The sequence below is a fragment of the Bos taurus genome, chromosome 2 (assembly GCF_002263795.3).
Source record: "Bos taurus isolate L1 Dominette 01449 registration number 42190680 breed Hereford chromosome 2, ARS-UCD2.0, whole genome shotgun sequence".
Lineage (NCBI taxonomy): Eukaryota > Metazoa > Chordata > Mammalia > Artiodactyla > Bovidae > Bos > Bos taurus.
The window spans coordinates 37,984,036-38,006,250 of NC_037329.1; the positions used below are offsets into that span (position 1 = coordinate 37,984,036).

At 35.7% G+C, this 22,215-nt stretch overlaps 1 protein-coding gene across 9 annotated transcripts in view; it reads left to right on the forward strand.

Moving 5' to 3' along the window:
* Nucleotides 1–22,215, forward strand: part of CCDC148 (coiled-coil domain containing 148) — a 297,891-nt gene that overhangs the window by 81,262 nt on the left and 194,414 nt on the right. For 3 of the 9 annotated variants that reach the window (XM_059878256.1, XM_059878259.1, XM_059878254.1), the window contains exons 2-4: nucleotides 6,414–6,476; nucleotides 7,858–7,979; nucleotides 15,410–15,513. In XM_059878256.1, coding sequence (XP_059734239.1) covers nucleotides 6,416–6,476; nucleotides 7,858–7,979; nucleotides 15,410–15,513 — 287 coding nt within the window. In that variant the 5' untranslated portion in view covers nucleotides 6,414–6,415. Of the gene's footprint in view, nucleotides 1–5,940; nucleotides 6,061–6,413; nucleotides 6,477–7,857; nucleotides 7,980–15,409; nucleotides 15,514–22,215 lie in introns of those variants that run through there. The other 6 variants (XM_059878265.1, XM_059878268.1, XM_059878267.1 and 3 more) reach the window with 3 other exon arrangements.

A 22,215-nucleotide genomic window follows, 5' to 3' on the forward strand; every position in this document is an offset into this window, starting at 1 on the left:
TTCTGAGACTATCGACATAAGCTGTATGAATTCATTTAACGCCCCCCCCCCCCCCACCTCAGTGTCTGGAAATCCATCCCCCCCACAAATTTGCCCCCTCTTTTTTCCAACTGTGTGCTGCTTTAAACTGGGTGCTTATACATTTTTCTCCTGGCTTTTAAAATGATTGAAATACTCTAAGGATGTAGCAGAAGTAAGGGCATGGGTGGCTCCACGAAGTTACCTCCACTCTCTGTGGATATCTGAAGTCCCTCAGAAATTTCTAGATTTCTTGCCGTAGTTAATACTTTTTTCTGCTTGACTCTGCTCCCCAGACTTTTACTGGAAAAGCATTTGAGATAATTAGGTTTGCATTTGAATCCTTTTCATTAATGAGGTTGATTTAAGCTCTCCTTTTTGAGTTATTAGAGACTTAAAAATAGCAAAATTCTTAAAGGTTGACTACATATAGAATTTGCTTTATAAGCAAATTTATAAGAATTGTAAAAGGGCAGACATTTTTATAGATTTTCGTTGATTATGGATCTGGTTTTACAGTAAAAGGGCAGAATTTTTTTGAAATTTTCTTTCATGGATTCTTGTACTAGTTGATTGTATGTATATATATATATATATATAATATAAATAATGATGATAGTAACATATATATGACATACTAGTATGTCATTTAATAGCCATTAAAGATAAGTATATATATAAACATGGACACATAAATAACATGATATAGAAATATAATCAGGTTATAAAATGAAAAGCAACTTGTAGGAATTCCCTGTCAATCCAGTGGTTAGAAATCTGTGCTCTCACTGTCAAGGGCCCGAGTTCAATTCCTGGTCAGGAAACTAAGATCCCACAAGCTATGTGGTGTAGTTAAAAAAAAAAAGAAGGAAAAAACAAAAGCAACTTTTGAATTGTATATATGTCATGCTTGCATTTGTGTAAAACTGGATGTGTACTTCTATATACATAAAGTCAAAGAATAGAAAAGAAAACATTAAAAATGACTATTAGGGCTAAATATAAGTGCTGGAAACTATTTACCCTATAGTTTTCTATACAGTTTGATGCTATATAACCAATACTTTTATAATTTAAAAAAATATATATGTATTTATTTCCTATAGAGAATTAAGGCTTCCCTAGTGGCTTAGACGGTAAAGAATCTGCCTGCAATGCAGGAGACCTGGGTTCGATTCCTGGGTTGGGAAGATCCCCTGGAGAAGGGAATGGCTACCCACTCTAGTATTCTTACCTGAAGAATCCCATGGACAGAGGAGCCTTGCAGGCTATATAGTCCATCAGGTCGCAAAGAGTCAGACATGACTGAGCGGCTAACACTTTATAGAGAATTAAAATGCGACCTTGTAAATATTTTAATGCTAATGTTTTCAAGCTCTGTGAAATTCTACAAATGTACTTAATATATCATGTCTTTTAATAAAAAAAGATTAGTAAGAAATAATTCAATTCAGTATTAGAGTGGAAAACTACATTGCTATAATCAAGTTCACATTTTAAAGGTTCCTTGGTGTCATGAAATTGTTTCTTTTTAAATTGGTGAAATGTGGAAAATGCAGTAGCATTTCCCCCAATACAGTGAAATAAATATTTGTTCCTGCTTAGTGTTTTTTAAAATGTGTTTTTCTTCTGTTAAAAAGAGAAAAATTTAGAAACTGCTCAAGCAAAAAGAAAAAATCAAAATCAAATATAATCCTACTACCCCAAAATTGCCACTATTAAATGTTTGGTACACATTATTAGCATTGTTTCTCTCTATCCAAGCTTTATTTCCTGTACTACATTTTGTTGTGGTTTTTTATGAGTTCTACAAATTTATGAGTTCTATAAACTTTTGTACAGATTATACCTGGATATTTTGTTTTGTTTGGTTGCTCTTCTTTTGTTGTTTGTTTTGTTTCCATTTTTTTGTTTGTTTTGTTTTGTTTTTGGACATGGAACAGTGAAATAGTCTTTATTGAATTTGTTACAATATTGTTTCCGTTTTATGTTTTGGTCTTTGGCGGCAAGGCATGTGGGATCTTAGCTCCTTGATCAGGGATCTAACTAACTCTTACCCCTGCATTGAAAGGTGAAGTCTGAACCACTGAACCACCAGGGAATTCCTTCCCGTGGTTGCTGTTTTCAATGAGATCTTTTCCCATTATGTCTAATTTTGAGACATTTATAATGTAACTGAGTACTTTATATAATCATTTTTATTAGCTCTCATAATTTACCCTTTGTTTCCATTAGTTTTTCTAGGACAATAATTTTATCTTATACCAACTACAAAACATAATGTTTCATTATAGAAGTAATATGTGCCATTCTGCTTAGAATTTAAAAGAGAATAGGGGGCCTTCCTGGTGGTCCAGTGGCTAAGACGGCACTCAATGCAGGGAGCCCAGGTTCAATCCCTGGTCACAGAATACAAATTTTAACACTGTAGAAAGATTGCCTTATTGTACAAATGGTCTCTTTGCTATTTTGTTCTCATCTCTAGAGAAGTCCAGATTGTTCACTTACCCTGTAGAGACTAGTTGAAGTTGTGAATTTTTTTTTTAGATTTAGATTCTGTATCATATCTGATAAAATTAACATTATATTAAAATGTTTTTTCAGCCCTCTAGCTACTACAAGGCTATCATTATATTATATATCAAAATGTTCTTCCTACTGCTAAGTCACTTCAGTCGTGTCTGACTCTGTGCGACCCCATAGATGGCAGCCCAGCAGGCTCCCCCGTCCCTGGGATTCTCCAGGCAGGAACACTGGAGTGGGCTGCCATTTCCTTCTCCAATGCATGAAAGTGAAAAGTGAAAGTGAAGTCGCTCAGTCATGTCCGACCCTCAGCAGCCCCATGGACTGCAGCCTACCAGGCTCCTCCATCCGTGGGATTTTCCAGGCAAGAGTACTGGAGTGGGGTGCCATTGCCTTCTCCATGTTCTTCCTACAGAATAGTAAATTTCTCATAAAAATATATTATTTTAAAATATTTTCAGTAATCAGGTAGATCTAAGAGACTTATTTTGACAACACTATAAGCAATTTCTAAAATGTCACATAATGTGAACATGGAATAATATCTAAAACTAAGTGTTCCTAAATTATTTAACATGGAAAATTCTGTTCAAGTAGCCATTAGTCAACCCAAAGCATTTAAACTATGGGCTGAAGTTGCCGCTTTGAATTTTTCACAAATTCACTAGTAAGCATAAAGTGAAAATGGCATACTCACACAAATTGTAATAAAAATTGTTGGAGTAACAATGCCATTAGTAAAGATTTAAGCCAAGATTTTCCTAAACCAAACTATTTTCCTAGTATTTTTCCTAAACTAGGAAGAGGATCATTCAGAGCGGAAATTTGATTCTTCACGTATGTGTGTTAAGACGAATTACATCAGAAGACACTTCATATAAAAAGCCAAAACTCATTAACTCAGTGTGTATTATAGTTCAGGTTTCTCACTGGGAAGCAGTTAGACTCCTGAGGGCCATGCATTGAATTCTGTAGGACCCCAATTTAATCACAGAGACTTCAACCTGAGCAAGCTATTGGCCTGATTGTTATTATTTGAAGCTGCTACATAAATTTTGTTAATGCCTCTATATGATTAATGATACCTTCTGTTCCAAGTGAAAGAACAAATATAGCAGCCAAATGGTCATATCATTAAAAAACTTTAATGTGGGCCCCTAGAGTGTTTTCCATGTCTGCTGTTTCCTAGAAAATGACCAGTTTAAAATACTATTCTAAGGAGACATATTTTGGGGTGGCAAATTCTGCTTCCTTATGTAGAAATGGTGAGAAACATGGTGTGGCTTTCATGATGTTTCTCTGAAAACCAGGAGGAACAAATTAAATAGGGGTAGACCAACATAGCTGAACTGGAGAAGGGCATGACCTACTCCAGTATCCTTGCCTGGAGAATCCCATGGACAGAAGAGCCTGGTGGGCTACGGTCCATAGGGTTGCAAAGAGTCAGACATGACTAAAGCGACTGAGCATGCATGCAAGGTAACTGAAACAAAATCTGCAAAACCCCATCTTATTTTAGAGCCTCAGTCTTATCATCTTAAGCCCAGGGAAATCAATCCTAAATCCTTGGGGAGTGCTCAACTCTCCAAGGAGGAAAAACTAAAACCAGCCAGAGAACTGGTGAGGTCTTTCTTGGATGGAGATGCAAACTTAGATTGTTCAGTTATACATGGGAGAATGAAATGAAAACTAGATGTGAAAAGGAGTAGACCAGAGCTCAGAAACTGGCTGCTGAATAAAAGAACAAATTTGTTTCCGAGTTTGCTTTGTTTGTCTAATACTTGTTTTTAGGAAAAGAAAAAAATGTATATTTGATTATCTTTGGGCATGGAATACTTTTCAATTTTCCATGTTTTCTGCACTCCTTATGGTTGTATATTTTGCCACTTCTCTCATTTAACTTACTGGATGGCCCTGAGGGTATTTAAGCTTGTCATTCTTCTCTGTTGGCTATACATCAAAGCAGCTTTTTAAAAATTGCAAGGTTATTGTTAGGAGAGTGAGGCTACAGTGTGAATTTAGGAATTGTTGTTTCAGTTCTTTTGAGGAGATAGAAAATATCTAGCTACCACCAACTACCTTTTATTCATTTCCACAAATAATATTTATTGAGCACTTACTACTCTGTGCCAGCGACTGGGGATGCAATCAGAAATATGACAAGCATGGAGGGAGACAGATATCAGATCAGTAACCATGAAAATGTGAAGACTAATACAAATTATCATGGAAACGAAGAGAATCGAATGAGAGAGAAACAAGGGTCCTCCCTTATTTAGATTGAAAAATCTGGTAGGATCTCTCTGAAGAGGTGACATGCTGGTCAAGCTGAAGGTTGGGAAGGAACCAACCAGGCAAAAAGAAGAAGGAAATGTCTTTAAGAAAGAGAGAACCACAAGTGGGATGACCTTGAAGCAGAATGAACTTGGTAGGTCTGAGACACAGAATGACTGGTGTGATTGAAATGTGGGTAGAGAGGTGACCAAGGGTAAGATTATGCAGGACCTTATAGATCATTTAAAGAAGTTGGGATACTATTTCAAAGGGTATAGGTACCATTGAAGAGGTTCAAGCAAGGTAAGATTAGAGTGTTTAAAAGGTTACTGGGGCTGCTGTGTGGAGGATGCACTGTAAGGGTATAAAGTGCGATGCTGCTGTCATCCAGGTGATGGGTGCCTGAGACAGTACAGGTCGACAGATTGGATGTGCAAAATCTTTCAGAACAAGGAAGACTCTTAATTGATAGGATATGGGTGTGAGTAAAAACCAGTCAGTAGGGAGGGTTGTCAATTTGTGAGAGACTTAAGAAAAATTCTTTAACAGAGACCCTAAAGAAATTACACATTGAGGCTTACCCCTAAAACTGTTGAGCAATCATCATGATTCTTGGTAACTTGGCAGAGTTTCTAAAAATATGGATTTTTGCTAATTTTTCTTCCATTTAAGAAGATTTACATTACTGCAAAGACAACTAGACATGGGTAATTCAACCTAGTAGATAGTGAACAAAAATGTATGAAAAATGTGTACTGTCTTTTGAGGAACAACTTGACTAGTCTCTTGCCCTGGATGTGCCGTAAAAAGATGTTGTTTCAGTTCAGTGCTATCGCAGGTTGGGTTCTTAGGAAGGAGAAACAGAATTTGGAGTGCTAGATATTTATCAGGGATGCATACCTGTGAAAGAAAGGAGGAAGCAAGCTTGGGCAAAAGAAAAAGTTCTAATGCAGGTTCAGCAAAGTCTGGGTCAACCCCAAAGAGGACCCTGGAGCTAATATTACCCATCAGAGTGACCTTCATTAAGCCCAGACTGTTGGGCTTGCCTTACCTCCTTGCCTCACCTCCTTGCCTCACTCTGTCTTTGGCATGGGTTGCTCCAGGAATGATGTGTTTCTTGGCCAGGCCTTTGTCTGCAGCTGAGTCCAACCCTGGAGGAGGTGACAGCTAAGCATCAAGTGCTCTCTAGAAGTGGATGACACATCCCCATGTCCTCCAAAGGAGCTGTGTTGCTAAAGAGAAGTAGTAAGTAATTTGTCTAGCTGCTTTATTTTGTAATTTATGTACTTTCTTTCCTTCTGAGAACTCAAGATAAAACACACAATTTTTAAATCGTGAAATATTTACCAGTCTCTGGGACAATCTGACAGAGGTAAGAGATTGGAAGAAGAAAAACCAAGACCAGGAAAAGCACAAAGAGAAAAAACTAGTGAAAGGAGGCTTCTAGGAGCAAAGAGAAACAAATTTTAATAAAATACAAAGAGTTATGGCACCCAGTCCTGGAACTTGATTTCAACAATCACTACAGTGAACATTTCTTTAAAACAGGTTTTAAAATAACATTGTAAAATTTTAGCTCTCTTTTGTTTCCTTGACAGGTATGGAAAACATGAATAAAAGAGACCAACTATTCATGACAATTCAGAAAAATGATAGCTCAGGTATTTTTCCTACTTCTAAGCTTATTTTATGGTTTATGGTAGATTATGGGTGATATAAAACTAGAACGTTGATTTGCAAAATTTTAATAATGGAAGGTTCATTTTTTTGGTCATAGTGAAAATTTCTTTGGTTTCCTCACAATAATCAGACTAATCATTCTTTCCTTCACTGTGCTTGTCCTTAAGTCATTTGGAGCCTTCTTCCCATCATGTGACCCATGATATACTTAATAAATTTTAGTTGCCTTACATTGCACAGGTGAATTTTTCACATCATTGAGGTAATGATGCTTGAATTACTCAAATTTTTGTACTTCATGTTTCTTCGCCTTGGAGTTCAGTTCATTCAGTTCAGTTGCTCAGTCGTGTCCAACTCTTTGTGACCCCATGAACTGCAGCATGCCAGGCCTCCCTGTCCATCACCAATTCCCAGAGTTTACCCAAACTCATGTCCGTTGAGTCGGTGATGCCATCCAACCAGCTCATCTTCTGTCGTCCCTTTCTCCTGCCCTCAATCTTTCCCAGCATCAGGGTCTTTTCCAATGAGTCAGCTCTTTGCATCAGCTGGCCAAAGTATTGGAGTTTCAGCTTCAACATCAGTCCTTCCAATGAACACCCAGGACTGATCTCCTTTAGGATGGACTGGTTGGATCTCCTTGCAGTCCAAGGGACTCTCAACAGTCTTCTGCAACATCACAGTTCAAAAGCATCGATTCTTCGGCCCTCAGCTTTATAGTCCAACTCTCACATCCATACATGACCACTGGAAAAACCATAGCCTTGACTATCCTCTACCTGTATTTTATTTTATCAAAATAGTTAATATCAAGCTAAACTAGGACATTTTATATAGTTGGATGGAGAATGCCTGCCCACACATTTTATATCATTTTTTGTCTTATCTGGCCTATTAAATTTCTTAGCTATCAGTTTCAACCTCTTTTGTATTTAACTGAGTCAATTTTTCTAGGTTAAAAATGCAACTATGACTTTAAAAGTTCTATTTACTTAATTTGATTCATATGAATGTGATACTTACATATTCATAGTTAATAACTAACACATTTTAAATAAAAAGAATGATCACACGTTGTATCTTGACAGTATAATTTTCTAAAATTCTCAATATATTAAAAAAATGAAAGTATTCCTTTTATCTTCTTTTAGAAGTAATTTTATTTGAGGAATATAGTGGTAATATTTTTAAATTTCCAGAAATAGAATTTAAATATACTATGAATATTATAACATATTACTTCTTATATTTGCTTTAAAATGTTTAAAAATAAGACCAATAGTCAACATGTTGCCAAAACTCTATTTTGACTTCCAATAATATAGCATTGTTTCTTTGTCATTTTCTGTTTTTGATGAAAAACAGATAATCTGATATTTCATATGAAAAATGAAATCAGAAGCACCAAGTATAAACCAGTAGACTACCAACAATTGCATGCATTAACTGAAGCAAAAAAGTTAGCTTCTGCCTCTACAGAGCTAAAGGTTAGATTCGTGTATGTGTGTTTTCTATTAATAGTTTTGGAAAATTGAATTGCTAGGAAGTAAAATGATATTTACAATGAAATGTGAAAATAAATAACATTCTAAGTAGTTTTTAGAATCTTCCAACTATTGGTTATAGTGAATGGGAACATTTATTGGATACTCTCAGACATTGTGCTCTGTACTTTACATGCATGACTCATTTACTGTTCGTAACAATCCCATGAAGCCTGAATTCAACTTTATTTTCAGAAAGAGCTATTTCATTAGCTTTCAACAATTTCTAACATAGTCTAAAAAAATTAAAAATGCAAAAAGTGCTAGCCGTGGCTTATCATCTAATTTACAGCTCCTTCTGCAGCACAAAATATGCCCCTAGGTGTCTCTTTTCTACAATTCTCTTTTTGCCTTGATCTAAGAAAAGTGAACCTCAACTAGATTTGAAAGAGGTTAATGTTCCAAGTGATTGTGCACAATATTTTAGGATCATGGATGAGTTCAGGATTGCTCATGCAATATATTTTCTTCTTATTCAAATAATAGAATACTTTATAAATAGCATTTCCATTGCTTAGTTGCATCCAAAAATCTGGTTTGGCAAAGCAACAAACTAAGCAATTTACAAACTTTTATGTGTATTTAATATTTTGTGCTATATTAGCTTTGCATTGCTTTTTATTGTTAATATCTTTTAAAAAAGGCAACTGTCATGATTTCAAGGCACATTTGTTACCCTATTCTGGAGAAATTACCATATTTATGTCCCCTCAAACTATGGAGACCACTTAAAATGTTGGGCATTATCTGTTTCAGATACAACTTTAAAATAATTTAATATTATCAGGACATTCAAAGAAAATTTATGGGAAGATCTCTTATATGACTATCATCCTAATAAGCCATTTTCATATGTCTGACTTCTGTGCTAATCCATTGTATATATACCATTGTACACATTCATACATATAATAAATATTTACTATGTGCCTTGAATGTACAGTGGTGAGCAAAATACAACACCTACCTTCATGGGGTGTAATATTTTCAGGAGAGAGGAAGAATAGAAGCTAGTGTTTATGAAATAAGCCCTGAAATGAAATTAGTAGTACTAAGAATGTGCGTGCATATATGCTAAGTTGCTTCAGTCATGTCTGACACTTTATGACCCTATGAACTGTAGCCTGCCAGATCCCTCTGTCCATGGGATTCTCCCGGCTAGAATACTGGAGTGGGTTGCCATGCCCTCCTCCAGAGGACCTTCCTGACCAGGGGATCAAACCTGGGTCTCTTAAGTCTCCTGCACTGGCAGGCGGGTTCTTTACCGCTAGTGTCACCTAGAAGCCCACACTAAGTATAAACTAAATCCACCCCCCACCAAAAAAAAAAAGTCTAATGTACAATAACAGAACTTGATACTAATTGGGTGGAAAGGAAGGCTTTTCTAAGAAAGTGACATTGAATTGGGATCTCAAGGACAATAAGAATTAGCCGAAAAAACAGTAATGATAACTACTTCAAGTAGAAAAAGATGCTTACTTTATCACATCCCAATTATTAGATATTTAGCTTGTATCCCATTTTTGATATTGAAAATCATATTTCCATAAATATCTTTATGAATAGACACCTTATGTGGGTAAATTCCCATGACTGGGATGTCTGGGCCAAAAAAGTATGAATTGTTTTAGTTCTCTCCCAAAGTACTGTTGTAACAAATATGTCACCACAAACATTTTATCTATGCCTTTTTCAGTATTGGGAAATGTACAGTTGACTCTGGAGCATTGCAAGGGTTAGGGGTGCTGACCATCTGCTTGAAGAATGTCTGTGTAAAACCAGATACATATTTTGGATGATTTCCCATCTTTGAATGGGGAATCACTGAATATTAAAAATCAATATTTGGTCAAAGTGAATTTCTCTTTGAGGATAGAATTGCTATCAAATTTTAAATTATTAAGGTGATTTTTAAAGTTTGGCATTAAGTGCAGGGATAATAATTTCCTAACACTGTCAACTAACTAGGCTGCTTCTCTGGTTATTGTGTTATTCATTTGTGAGATTAAACAAATAACCATATACAAACAATATTTTAAATAATATCAAGTACCTTTTTGTTCACAGAATATAATTTACGAAGACGCTTTTTAGTTACATATTTTCTAGAAAAAACTTGTTATCCAGGATTCATAACTTGGCAGATCTCAAAGAAATCTCTTGCTTTAAACTACCAAATATGGTTCAGTACTGAAAATATCTGTAGCAATCATTTTGGCAAGCTTTTTGCTTTCATTTTTGGTATCCATAGATTCATAATAATAAAGAATTATCCATTTAAAGCATTTTTGTAAAATCTATTGTTTTGAATTTTGGTCAGTGAGAACAAAATGTGTCCTACATAGCTCAGCATTTTCTAACAGTCTTCTTTCCTTTCTACAAATTTCACTTTTTATTTTATTTTATAAGGAAGATGTATTGGGAATGTTGTTTTCATGATTTTTGGATCCTTCCCTTCTCTAATTTAGAGATACCAAGTTGACATTTTGCTTTTAATTTATTCTTCTAAGATGTGAAGAATTCCCAAATAGGACTTTTTCTTGAAAGACTCATGGCTTAGATGGAGTTAGATAATGGAAAATTAGATACAATTATTAAGATTTATTTTGTTTAATGTTATGAATGCTAATATATCAAACAGCCTACACCAACTAGAATTATGATAATACTGTCTCTGTTATCCTTTCTTATATTGTGGTTTAACTTTTTGTAAAATATGTTGGCTAAGAAATTATATTTTATTCTTAGTGTTAAATAGTTAACACATTCTGTCTTAATATTTATATTAATTATCAGTCAATTCTCAATTTATTTTACTAATTAAATGTGCTCATTCTTTGCACATGAAATTAACAGCTTCAACAATCATTGTTAGTTACTACAGCACTTTACTGTGGCAATATTGAATGTAGACATACTTAACCTGAATGATAGAATGTTAACATTTAAAGCACATAAGATTTTTACTTCAACTTATGTCTAGAATGCTTACCTATATTTTAAAAGCGGTTAACAAGTATTTTTAACTAACAATAAATTCAGGAGACTTCCCTGATTTGTTTTGCTGATATTATTATACTGATTTGATGTGATAGTGACCTATATAATTGCTATGTTATTGATCATGCACAAGTTATGGTATGCTAGATAAGATGCTAATGCTCACATTGAGTAATCTAGTCTTTCAAAGGCTGAGATTGGACCTGAAGCCAAAGAGTAAAGGTGGGCAGAAAATCAAGACCAATTTTTGGTAAATTAAATGTTAACTCTTCATTCCCAATTTAAGTACAAAAGAGATATTTCCAATTATTTTTATTTGAATTTCTTTGCTTAGCAAGAATTAATATTTCTTCTTGTCTAGCTCAAGTAATCCACCTACTATTTCTTGTTTTTAAAAACATTACAATATGGACAACTGCAAGAATACAATTACAATTGTAAAATACATTACAATATGGACAATTGCAACATTAGAGTGAATGGAGTTATTAATCTCCTCATGATATTATCCACCTTCAACTATTAACAACTCTTGACCATTGTTTCCTCTCTACTCTCACCTACAATTTCCCTCTATAACAGATTATTTCGAATCAAATCTCAGATATTATAATATTCACCATAATTATTTCACTATGTATCTTTAAAAGATTAGGGCTATAAAACCCCAAACCCTATAATACCATTACTATTAAAATGTTAATGATTTCTTAATAATTTCAAATAATCGATGTTAAATCTCCCTGATTGTCTCCAATTTTTTCAAATTTTTTCAAGTTAGCATCTAAATAATATCCATATATTATATTTGATATTTACTTTTTTAAGGTTTCCTCCTCCATCCTCTTATATTCTTATAATTTATTTTTTGAAAAAATTATAGTATTTGTTCTTTATAGTTTCTTATAGCCTGGATTTTGCTGATTATATCCTGGTGGTGTCATTAAATATGTTTTCCTATCTCTTGTATTTCCAGTAATTGGTAGTTATTTGCAGAGACTCGATCAGATTCAAATTCAATTTATTTTGGTAAGAACACATTGACAGAATCTCTGTGCTTGTCTTTTTTCATTACAAACAGTGCTGCAGTGGATAGATTAGTTTATTTATCTTTTTATACTTTGGCCAATATAGTTTTCAGGTAGATTAGTATAGGTATGATTGCTGCTGCTGCTGCTGCTGCTAAATCGCTTCAGTCGTGTCAGACTCTGTGCGACCCCATAGACGGCTGCCCACTAGGCTCCCCCGTCCCTGGGATTCTCCAGGCAAGAATACTGGAGTGGGTTGCCATTTCCTTCTCCAATGTATGCAAGTGAAAAGTGAAAGTGAGTCCCTCAGTCGTGTCCGACTCCTAGCGACCCCATGGACTGCAGCCTACCAGGCTCCTCCGCCGTGGGATTTTCCAGGCACTAGGTCAAAGGATAAATCCATATGAAACTCCAAATTCCCTTCCATGGGAGTTTGCACCAGTTTGCATTCCCACTTGCAATGTAAGAAAGAGCATGTTTTCCCATAGCCTCACATCATAGTGTTTTGTTGAACATTTGAATTTTTGCCAATTTGATGTTAGATGAGGAATGACATCTTAGTGTAATTTTTAATTTTGACAGTTTTCATTGAGTTATAACTCACATATAGTGAAGTACACAAATCTAAAGTGTACATGTCAGTGAATTTTGGCACAGGCATATGCAACCAGCACTTAAATTGTCTACTGCTGCTTCTATCTAAAGATGGGTTATGTGGCCCATAGGACTTTTAGGGTGCTTATTTAGGGTTTTGGGAGATGGAAATGGCAACCCCCTCCAGTACTCCTGCCTGGAGAATCCTGTGGACAGAGGAGCCTGGTGGGCTGCTGTCCATGGGGTCGCAGGGTCAGACATGACTGAAGTGACTTAGCATGCATGCATGCATTGGAGAAGAAAATGGCAACCCACTCCAGTACTCTTGCCTGGAGAATCCCAGGGGCAGAGGAGCCTGGTGGGCTGCCATCTATGGGGTCACACAGGGTTGGACACGACTGAAGTGATTTAGCAGCAGCATTTAGGGTTTTATTATCTTGGCTCATCACAGTAAACTACAAATAAAACATCTACTTTCTGATGTTTTTAATGAATGTATGACTTTTACAATTTTTAATTCATCAGCATTCTGCCTAAATAATCATCTACCTTAAAAATTGACTTCAGATGGCTTGTTGCTCAGCAAACTGAATTGGAATCATCTAGAAATTACTGATAAAAAGATACAACATTAAATCTTTTTATTTTTAAAAAAACTTTTCTTTTTTTAAAAAAAGTTTTTGGCCTGAGGATAGAAGGAGAGTCAGTGAGTGAATTTACAAAGAAATCAGGATGTTCTGCAAAATATTGGAAGTGTCTAGTGAAAAATAGTAGCTTTGTTTTGACTTTTATAGTCTACCTAATTGGTCTTTCCCTGGGTCCACAGGCAGCAGCATTGATTTTTTTTTAAGCTATAAAAATCTGTCTTCATCTTTCACCAATGTGTTTTAATTTTTTTAACAATATGGACCAAATATGTCAAAGAAATCTAATTTTAAAAGTTTTGCCTGATGCAACAAACTCCAGAGACTATAGATGGCAAAAGTTGGAATGAGTTTTAGGCATTCTTCAAGCAAACACAAGAGTGTCTGAATTCAGAAACACTACATATGCACTTTTATTTTTTCAGTGAAATAGAGATGGCTATATGTTTTTCTGCAATGACCTGTTCTGATTTAAATATACTTTTCTCCAAAATTTCATAATTGTAACACTCTTAAGATTTGACTTTGTGTTTTTTTAAGTGATGCTTGGGTTATTTTATTTTCTTATACTCCTAATTTTGAATCAGTAACCAGAACAGCAGAAAGATAAACTCAAGGTTACAGTAATCAGTGAATGACAGCTAGAAATAGCATGCATTATACAGTCTTTTTAGAGTTTCTCTTCTGAAGTTTTTATATCTTCAGTATTGATCTCTTAAAACTTTCAGAATACTGAGTATTCTAGTAGCAGTGAAAATATAAAATATGCATATTTCATTGAGTTTCTGATTTGAGATTAGCACTTTTATAGATGTTTTAAAGTACTGATATGAAATATACAAGTTCAGCATATATAAATACACAAGTTCAGTGTCAGTCAGAGTCTAACCAAGAAACAGACAAATACTCAAGGATTTAGAATAGAGGGGTTGTTAATGCAGGAAATAGTTACACAGGTGATGGAGCTGAGAAGCCAGAGGGCTGTGAACCAACATAGGGATTACAACAGAAGAAAGTCATTATCTTGCCTGGGTTGGAGGGACATTTAGCAAAAGCAAGGTTGTAGCACACCCCATAGGCTGAGGTTACCCAGAGATAGCTGGAACCAGGGTAGAACTGTCAGGAAATGTTGGTGCAATGGAGAAGATGCAGATGCTTGTGGAGACCCCTCTGAGAGCAGAGAGGAGTGAATAATCCTCTGGCTTGCCTTTCCTCCCTCCCTCCAATCACCCACCACCAGTGTCTCCCTTTGGCTGAACCCAGCTGGAAGGCAGTTTCAGGGGTGTCTGAGAAACACAGGCTGCTCTCTGATGGGAAGCAGATGAGGGAGCTGGCCAAGAATGGATCTTAAGGCAAACAGACCCAAGCTTGACATAGCTTATTAGCAGAAACCCCAAAGCATGAATTATGTACATTGTTTTTGAAAAGTCATAAAATTTGGGAAAAATTAAATTGATTTGAAAATTTGGGTTTCAGTGCTCTTTTTCACTATTTCCTTGTTTAATACCTTCAAATAAAGATTTGCCTGAAGTTTTAAAAAACTATTTACAAAGTCATGGAGTCAAAAGATTAAAATTGTACATATAATTCAAGGTCATATTTCTAGTAGATGCTGAAACTAAGGCCAGTCCTCCTAATAACTTATCCAATGATTTTTTTTTTCCCATCCTGTGCTGAAGGATTACATAAAACCAATCTGAATACCAAGGTTCTATGTGATTCTGATATTTACAACCTTGATGGTCTTGACCAAGTTTTTTAATCTATCTGAACTTCAGTGTCCTCATCTGTAAAATGAGAATAATGATATTATGATGCTTGGCAGGGAAGATGTGTAAAAAGGCAAGAAAATATATAGAATATTCATGCAAATTTTCCTTGAGTTGGATGAATAAGGTGTTATTTATTGTATGTGTGGAAAATAGATTTGTTTCCTTTCTAAAGAAAGAAAAATAACTTTCTTTAGAAAGATGCTAGTGTTAGAAAATGCAGGAATAGGATTGACAAAGAGAAAATATTTAACTTAGAAAATACAAATTAAACATTTTTGTTTTGGAAACACTTAAAAAACATCAGAATTGCTTCTCTTTTGTTCCTCTGAATCTAGATCAGAAAAACAGTGCAGACTTCAAAGTTATCTAAAGAACAAACACTAATAAAGCAACACAAGCAAGTGTGGTGGCAAGAACACCAAAGGCTAAATGAAGTCAGGTAAGAACTGAGAGCAATCTCAATATGAATATGCAGGAATTACTGAGCTGCACTTATCTAGGTAGATGTTCTGTAACTTTCTATTTTAATTAAACCATTATAATCAAAATGTAACATTACAGTTGAATTGGACAGTAAATCAAATTAAAATCCTTTCCTTTCTCACTCGAAAGCAGTTACACTCCAATACAGTTTTTTTCAAAAAATAAAAAAAGAGCCCTTTCATTTCTTCAGTTTAATTTGGAATCTGTTAAATATATTAATTTATTAATACATTTCCTTTCCTTCAGAAAAAAAGAGAGAATCTTCTATATCTGCTAATCACTTACTTCTCTGCACTCCCATTCATACTTGTATTTAGATTATACTTTAGCACATTGGATTATAATATTAGGCTTACATATTTGTCTTCTTACAAAGTGGTAAACTTCTTGGGGACAAACATCCCATCATATTCATCTTTACCTCGGATACATAGAAAGAGATAAATGTTTCCAGTAAATGAACTAAGGGATTCAAATTGAGTGATTTCTAAATGTAGCTGCATCATAACTAATTCAATTTGGATTTTTGACTTTTGCTGTTATTTTCAGCAGTCACTTCAAGATAAATTAAAACAAAATAATGATTTTATGTGGTGGTGGTTTGGTTGCAAGTCGTGTCCGACTCTTGTGATGGACTATAGCCTACCAGGTTCCTCTGTCCATGGGATTCTCCAGGCAAGAATACTAGAGTGGGTTGCCATTTCTTTCTCCAGAGGATCTTCCTGACCCAGGAATGGAACCCAGGTCTCCAGGCATTGCAGACAGATTCTTTACCAACTGAGCCACATTTTATACTTGGTCTTAAATGTAATCTTTGAGAGAGAAATTCCTTTTCAAAGGTCAAGGCAGGAAGAGGAGGCAGATGTGTTTCCCCTCCTTTTGGGGCATATATATTAGTTTTAATGATGGTGGTATTTATAAAGTGTGCTTTTTAAAATATATACTTGTAAGCATATATTTTATAAAAAACAGATAATTTTGTGGTCTCATTCTAAGCTAAACTTCCAAGTATTAATACCATTAACTTTATTTTTGACATGCATGCTTTTCAGATTATAGGAGTTTCCTATTCTGGCAAGTGATTCCTACATGTGACGTAAAAGGCTCATGAATGGAAATAGTTTTACATTATTATATAACTTAAATAAAAAATTATATAGACTTTATCATTCATATTTCCAAAATAAAAACAAATCACATCCACCTTATCCCTCAAAATACCAACTTTTATGGAGATAATGTTTGAGCCCATTGGAAAATTTTCTTTTTAGATTTGCATAATTGAAAAATGAAAGCCTAATTATGGTGTTCACTGATGCAGGCTCAAATATAAAGACACTGGAGAAAGTTATCTTGGCTATTCCATACCCTTCTTCCTGTGTGTATGTGTTGTTCTTGAGGTAGATAAAAGAGGTATATACATATTATTATGGAAAGTAATTCTTTCGGGCTGAACTGGAATGACACAAAGATGATGAAAATTAGGAATATTCACGTAACAACATTATGTCTTGAAACTTGTAAGAACTGAAATTGGATAAACAAGAAGAATTCCAAGATAACTTTCTCTGTTTTCTTGAATGTAGGCTAATTTCAACGTGTAGTCAGTGAAATTAAAAACTACTAGTGATGGAAAGAAAGTTCAAGAAATGGCTAAAAGTTCAGGAATTTAAGGACCACCAGAAAATCAGGAGTTTAAACTCTGTGTCTCTCAATCTTTAAAACCTACCTTCCTTTTTAATAAAAGATTGAAAGTAAAATATTTTTATGTATCACCATAAGAGACTTCATTTAAAAATCTCAGATCCCCAGAAGGTAAGGGCTTCCAATGGCATCTAGCTTCTGCTGGGTAATTTAGTATATACCAAGTAGTATGTTGGGGCATCCCTGGTGGCTGAGACAGTAAATAATCCGCCTGCAGTGTGGGAGACCTGGGTTTGATCCCTGGGTCGAGAAGATCCCCTGGAGAAGAGAATGGCTACTCACTCCAGTATTCTTGCCTGGAGAATTCCATGGACTGAAGAATCTGGCGGGCTACAAGCTATGGCGGGTTGCAAAGAGTCAGACGTGGCTGAGTGGCTAACACTTTCACTCACTTTCAGGTAGTATGTTCAGTACTTTACACGCTTTGTTTCATTTAATCTTTACAATGACCCTGCAGAGTAGGTATCATTGTTATCCTAATTTTACAGATGGGAACCTTGAGGTTCAGAGGATTAAAGTTATTTGCAGAAGGTAAATCAGCTAGCTTATGTGGAGGTGGTATTGAATCATTTGCCTTTAACTCCTAGGCTTATTGAACATGGATCTGAGCAGGTTTTTCTCTTTTTCTAGTGGGGTCCATTCACATCACCTGATATCTAATTGGTCTAGCCTTGCTAGGGAAAAAAAAAGTAAAGCATTTCCCTAAACTTAGTTCTTTGAAATCTATCATAAGAAGATTAGATGATTAAAATTTCAAAGTAGAAAATTATATTTTATATTAAATTTATAAAATTATATTTACTATTACTATGGTTTCCAAACTATACCCCCTTGAAGACCTTGATACAACTTGGCAGGAGCACTTTCTTCCTTGTTTCAGAATGAGTGGTTTAGAGATTAGGAGGAGGTTATTTATATTGGCCATGTGGTAAGGAATTACAATTATTATTTTAATAGAACTTTTGAGTAATAAATTTTGAGAGGTTTATTTGTAAGCCTTACTACTTTTACTATAGTTTCTTTTAGAAATATATGTCATTTGCTCATAATTTTAGTTTTAAAGCATTATTTTAAAAATAGCACCTTTATCCAGAAAATATCATGAGGTTTTACCAATAATTAAATATTATCTGGAAAAGTGTCTTTAAGTATGAAAATGAGACCAGTACCCGTAGTGTGTGACTCAGGCCATCTGATAATTTACTGAGTTCATCCCTTAGCCAATTATTGTGAGATTTCCTTCCCTGCCTTTTCTGGTACACAGAAATTGGGACAGCCTCTTACAAGAGAGAAAAGCCAATCAAACAGATAGTCTGAGGTCCCCAACTGTCTGCACTGCTGAATTCCTTCCTTGTTGGAGGGGTAGAGCTCTGGCCTTCAGCCTGTCTGGTGCCCTCATTTTCTGCTGATCCTCTGTCTGTTAGTTCCAATGAAGGAAATTTAACATCCTCTCTTACTCCATCTTTCACAGTCCTTGCCACTGTGCTGTTGTTTGCATAAATGGCTTATGACTCCACCACTCTCCAGTGCCCCATGTTTCACTTGTTCTGCCTAAATTGGTAATTTTGCCTCAGAAATCCCAGGAAGCTCTGGGTAACTTTCGATCTCCTAAAGAGACTGATTCTACTACACTTGGAACTTTAGCAGCATCTTGGAAGGGCAAGGAGTGTGAGAGTAGACTCCTGAGAGCTCAAATGTGTCCTTATCAGGCTGATTTATCTTGCAAGAGATTGCATTGCAACTGGGGTTATCTAGGAAGTAGATTAATATATCCTCTAGACAAACAGTCACACAAAAACTCAGGAGAATTTTTGTAGTATCATCTTATTCAGTGGTACCAGAGGACAGGTCAAGTAGCAGTAGGAAGTACTTAAATTGGCAGATTTGGACAAGGAAAGTTGCCTTCAATTTGTTCCATCTTCAGATGCGGAGGCAGTTGTATGTGCTGCAGAGTTCTGACTTGGTGAACACTTGGTACTAAGTCTACATGTCAGTGGTGAACAGGCAGGGTTCTCTTCCCAAGAGTTACCAATTTTAATGCCTTTGAGCCCATTGCAATTTTTATCTGTATTTCCTCAATCAAATTCTACAAAACAGATATATTCTTCAAGATACTCCATGGAGAATAATGAATTTCCATGTCCCATAATTAGGAAAATATTACATATTTCATCCCTTTTTGGAGAACCTCAATGCACTTTAGCATAATCAAGTTTCTGAATAATCCAGCACTATGTAAACTTATCTGATTTGTTTAGTTCACCGTTTCCAAGTTTTCCCTACCATCTTATTGATGTTTCTGTTTTATGGGACATGATTTGGGAAACAATGTATATTCACAAGCTTGTCATGTAGTACTTGGTTCTGGATTTTGTTGGCCAATTAGGACAGTTAGAGAAATAGACTAGTCTTGCCTGTTGGGTCAGGGTTGTTGATCTAGAAAGCCAGGATGGAGCTTACTAGAATTATTACATGCACAGTAGCAGATTGATCTCCTCTATGAACAAAGCCAGTTCTGTTGGTTTTTATGTTCTACTATGGCTTTCTGGATGATGAAAATATAAGAGGACTGAGCTAAATAATTTATAAGTGCTATATTTTTGTTTAAAAAATCTAAGTAAAACTTCCCTGGTGGTTCAGTGGTTAAGAATGTGCCTTGTAACTATAAAACACTGATGAAAGAAATCAAAGATGACACAAATAGATGGAGAAATATACCATGTTCGTGGATTGGAAGAATCAACATAGTGAAAATGAGTATACTACCCAAAGCAATCTATAGATTCAATGCAATCCCTATTAAGCTACCACGGGTATTTTTCAGAGAACTAGAACAAATAATTTCACAAGTTGTATGGAAATACAAAAAACCTTGAATAGCCAAAGCAATCTTGAGAAAGATGAATGGAACTGGAGGAATCAACCTGCCTGACTTCAGGCTCTACTACAAAGCCACAGGCATCAAGACAGAAACACAGATCAATGGAACAAAATAGAAAGCCCAGAGATAAATCTGCACACCTATGGACACCTTATCTTTGACAAAGGAGGCAAGAATATACAATGGAGAAAAGACAATCTCTTTAACAAGTGGTGCTGGGAAAACTGGTCAACCACTTGAAAAGACTGAAACCAGAACACTTTCTAAAACCATACACAAAAATAAACTCAAAATGGATTAAAGATCTAAATGTAAGACCAGAAACTATAAAACTCCTAGAGGAAAACATAGGCAAAACACTCTCTGATGTAAACCATAGCAGAATCCTCTATGACCCACATCCCAGAGTAATGGAAATAAAAGCGAAAATAAACAAATGGGACCTAGTTAAATTTAAAAGCTTTTGCACAATGAAGGAAACTATAAGCAAGGTGAAAAGACAGCCTTCAGAATGGGAGAAAATAATAGCAAATGAAGCATCTGACAAAGAATTAATCTCAAAAATATACAAGCAACTCCTGCAGCTCAATTCCAGAAAAATAAGTGACCTAATCAAAAAATGAACCAAAGAACTAAACTGACATTTTTCCAAAGAAGACATACAGATGGCTAACAAACACATGAAAAGATGCTCAACATCACTCATTATCAGAGAAATGCAAATCAAAACCACTATGAGGTACCATTTTACGCTAGTCAAAATGGCTACTATCACAAAGTCTACAAGCAATAAATGCTGGGGAGGGTGTGGAGAAAAAGGAACCCTCTTACACTGTTGGTGGGAATGCAAACTAGTACAGCCACTATGGAGAATAGTGTGGAGATTCCTTAAAAAACTGAAAATAGAACTGCCATATGACCCAGCAATCCCACTGCTGGGCATACACACCGAGGAAACCAGAATTGAAAGAGACACGTGTACCCCAATGTTCATCGCAGCACTGTTTACAATAGCCAGGACATGGAAGCAACCTAGATGTCCATCGGCAGAGCTGTGGTCCATATACACAATGCAATATTACTCAGCTATTAAAAAGAATGTATTTGAATCAGTTCTAATGAGGTGGATGAAACTGGAGCCTATTCTACAGAGTGAAGTAAGTCAGAAAGAAAAATACCAATACAGTATATTAATGCATATATATGGAATTCAGAATGATGGTAACGATGACCCTATATGTGAGACAGCAAAAGAGACACAGATGTAAAGAACAGACTTCTGGACTCTGTGAGAGAAGGCGAGGGTGGGATAATTTGAGAGAACAGCATTGAAACATGTATATTATCATATGTGAAATAGATCGCCAGTCCAGGTTCTATGCATGAGACCGGGTGCTCAGGGCTGGTGCACTGGGATGACCCTGAGGGATGGGATGGGGCGGGAGGTGGGAGCGGGGTTCAGGATGGGAAACACATGTACACCCATGGCTGATTCATGTGAATGTATGGCAAATTGTATGGCACAATATTGTAAAGTAATTAGCCTCCAATTAAAAAAAAAAAAAGAAAAGAAAAGAATGGCCTTGCAATGGAGAGAGTGCAAGTTCGATCCCTAGTTGGGAATGGGATCCTAGATGCCACAGGGCAATTAAGCCTTTATACTGAAACTGTAAGAAAAAATCCCAAATGACGCAACAAAGACCTGATACAGCCAAATAAATTAAAAAATATATATATGTTATGAAATAACTTCTGGGTATACTCCACTGTCATGCACCCATTCTCAGTATATCAGTTTCATCAGTTCAGTCACTCAGGTGTGTCCCACTCTTTGCGACCCCACTGACTGCAGCACACCAGGCTCCCTTGTCTATTACCAATATTTGAAGCTTGCTCAAACTCATGTACATTGAGTTGGTGATGCCATCCAACTATCTCATCCTCTGTCATCCCCTTGTCCTCCTGCTTTCAATCTTTCCCAGCATCAGGGTCTTTTCCAATGAGTCAGTTCTTCACATCAGGTGGCTAAAGTATTGGAGATTCAGCTTCAGCATCAGTCCTTCCAATGAATAG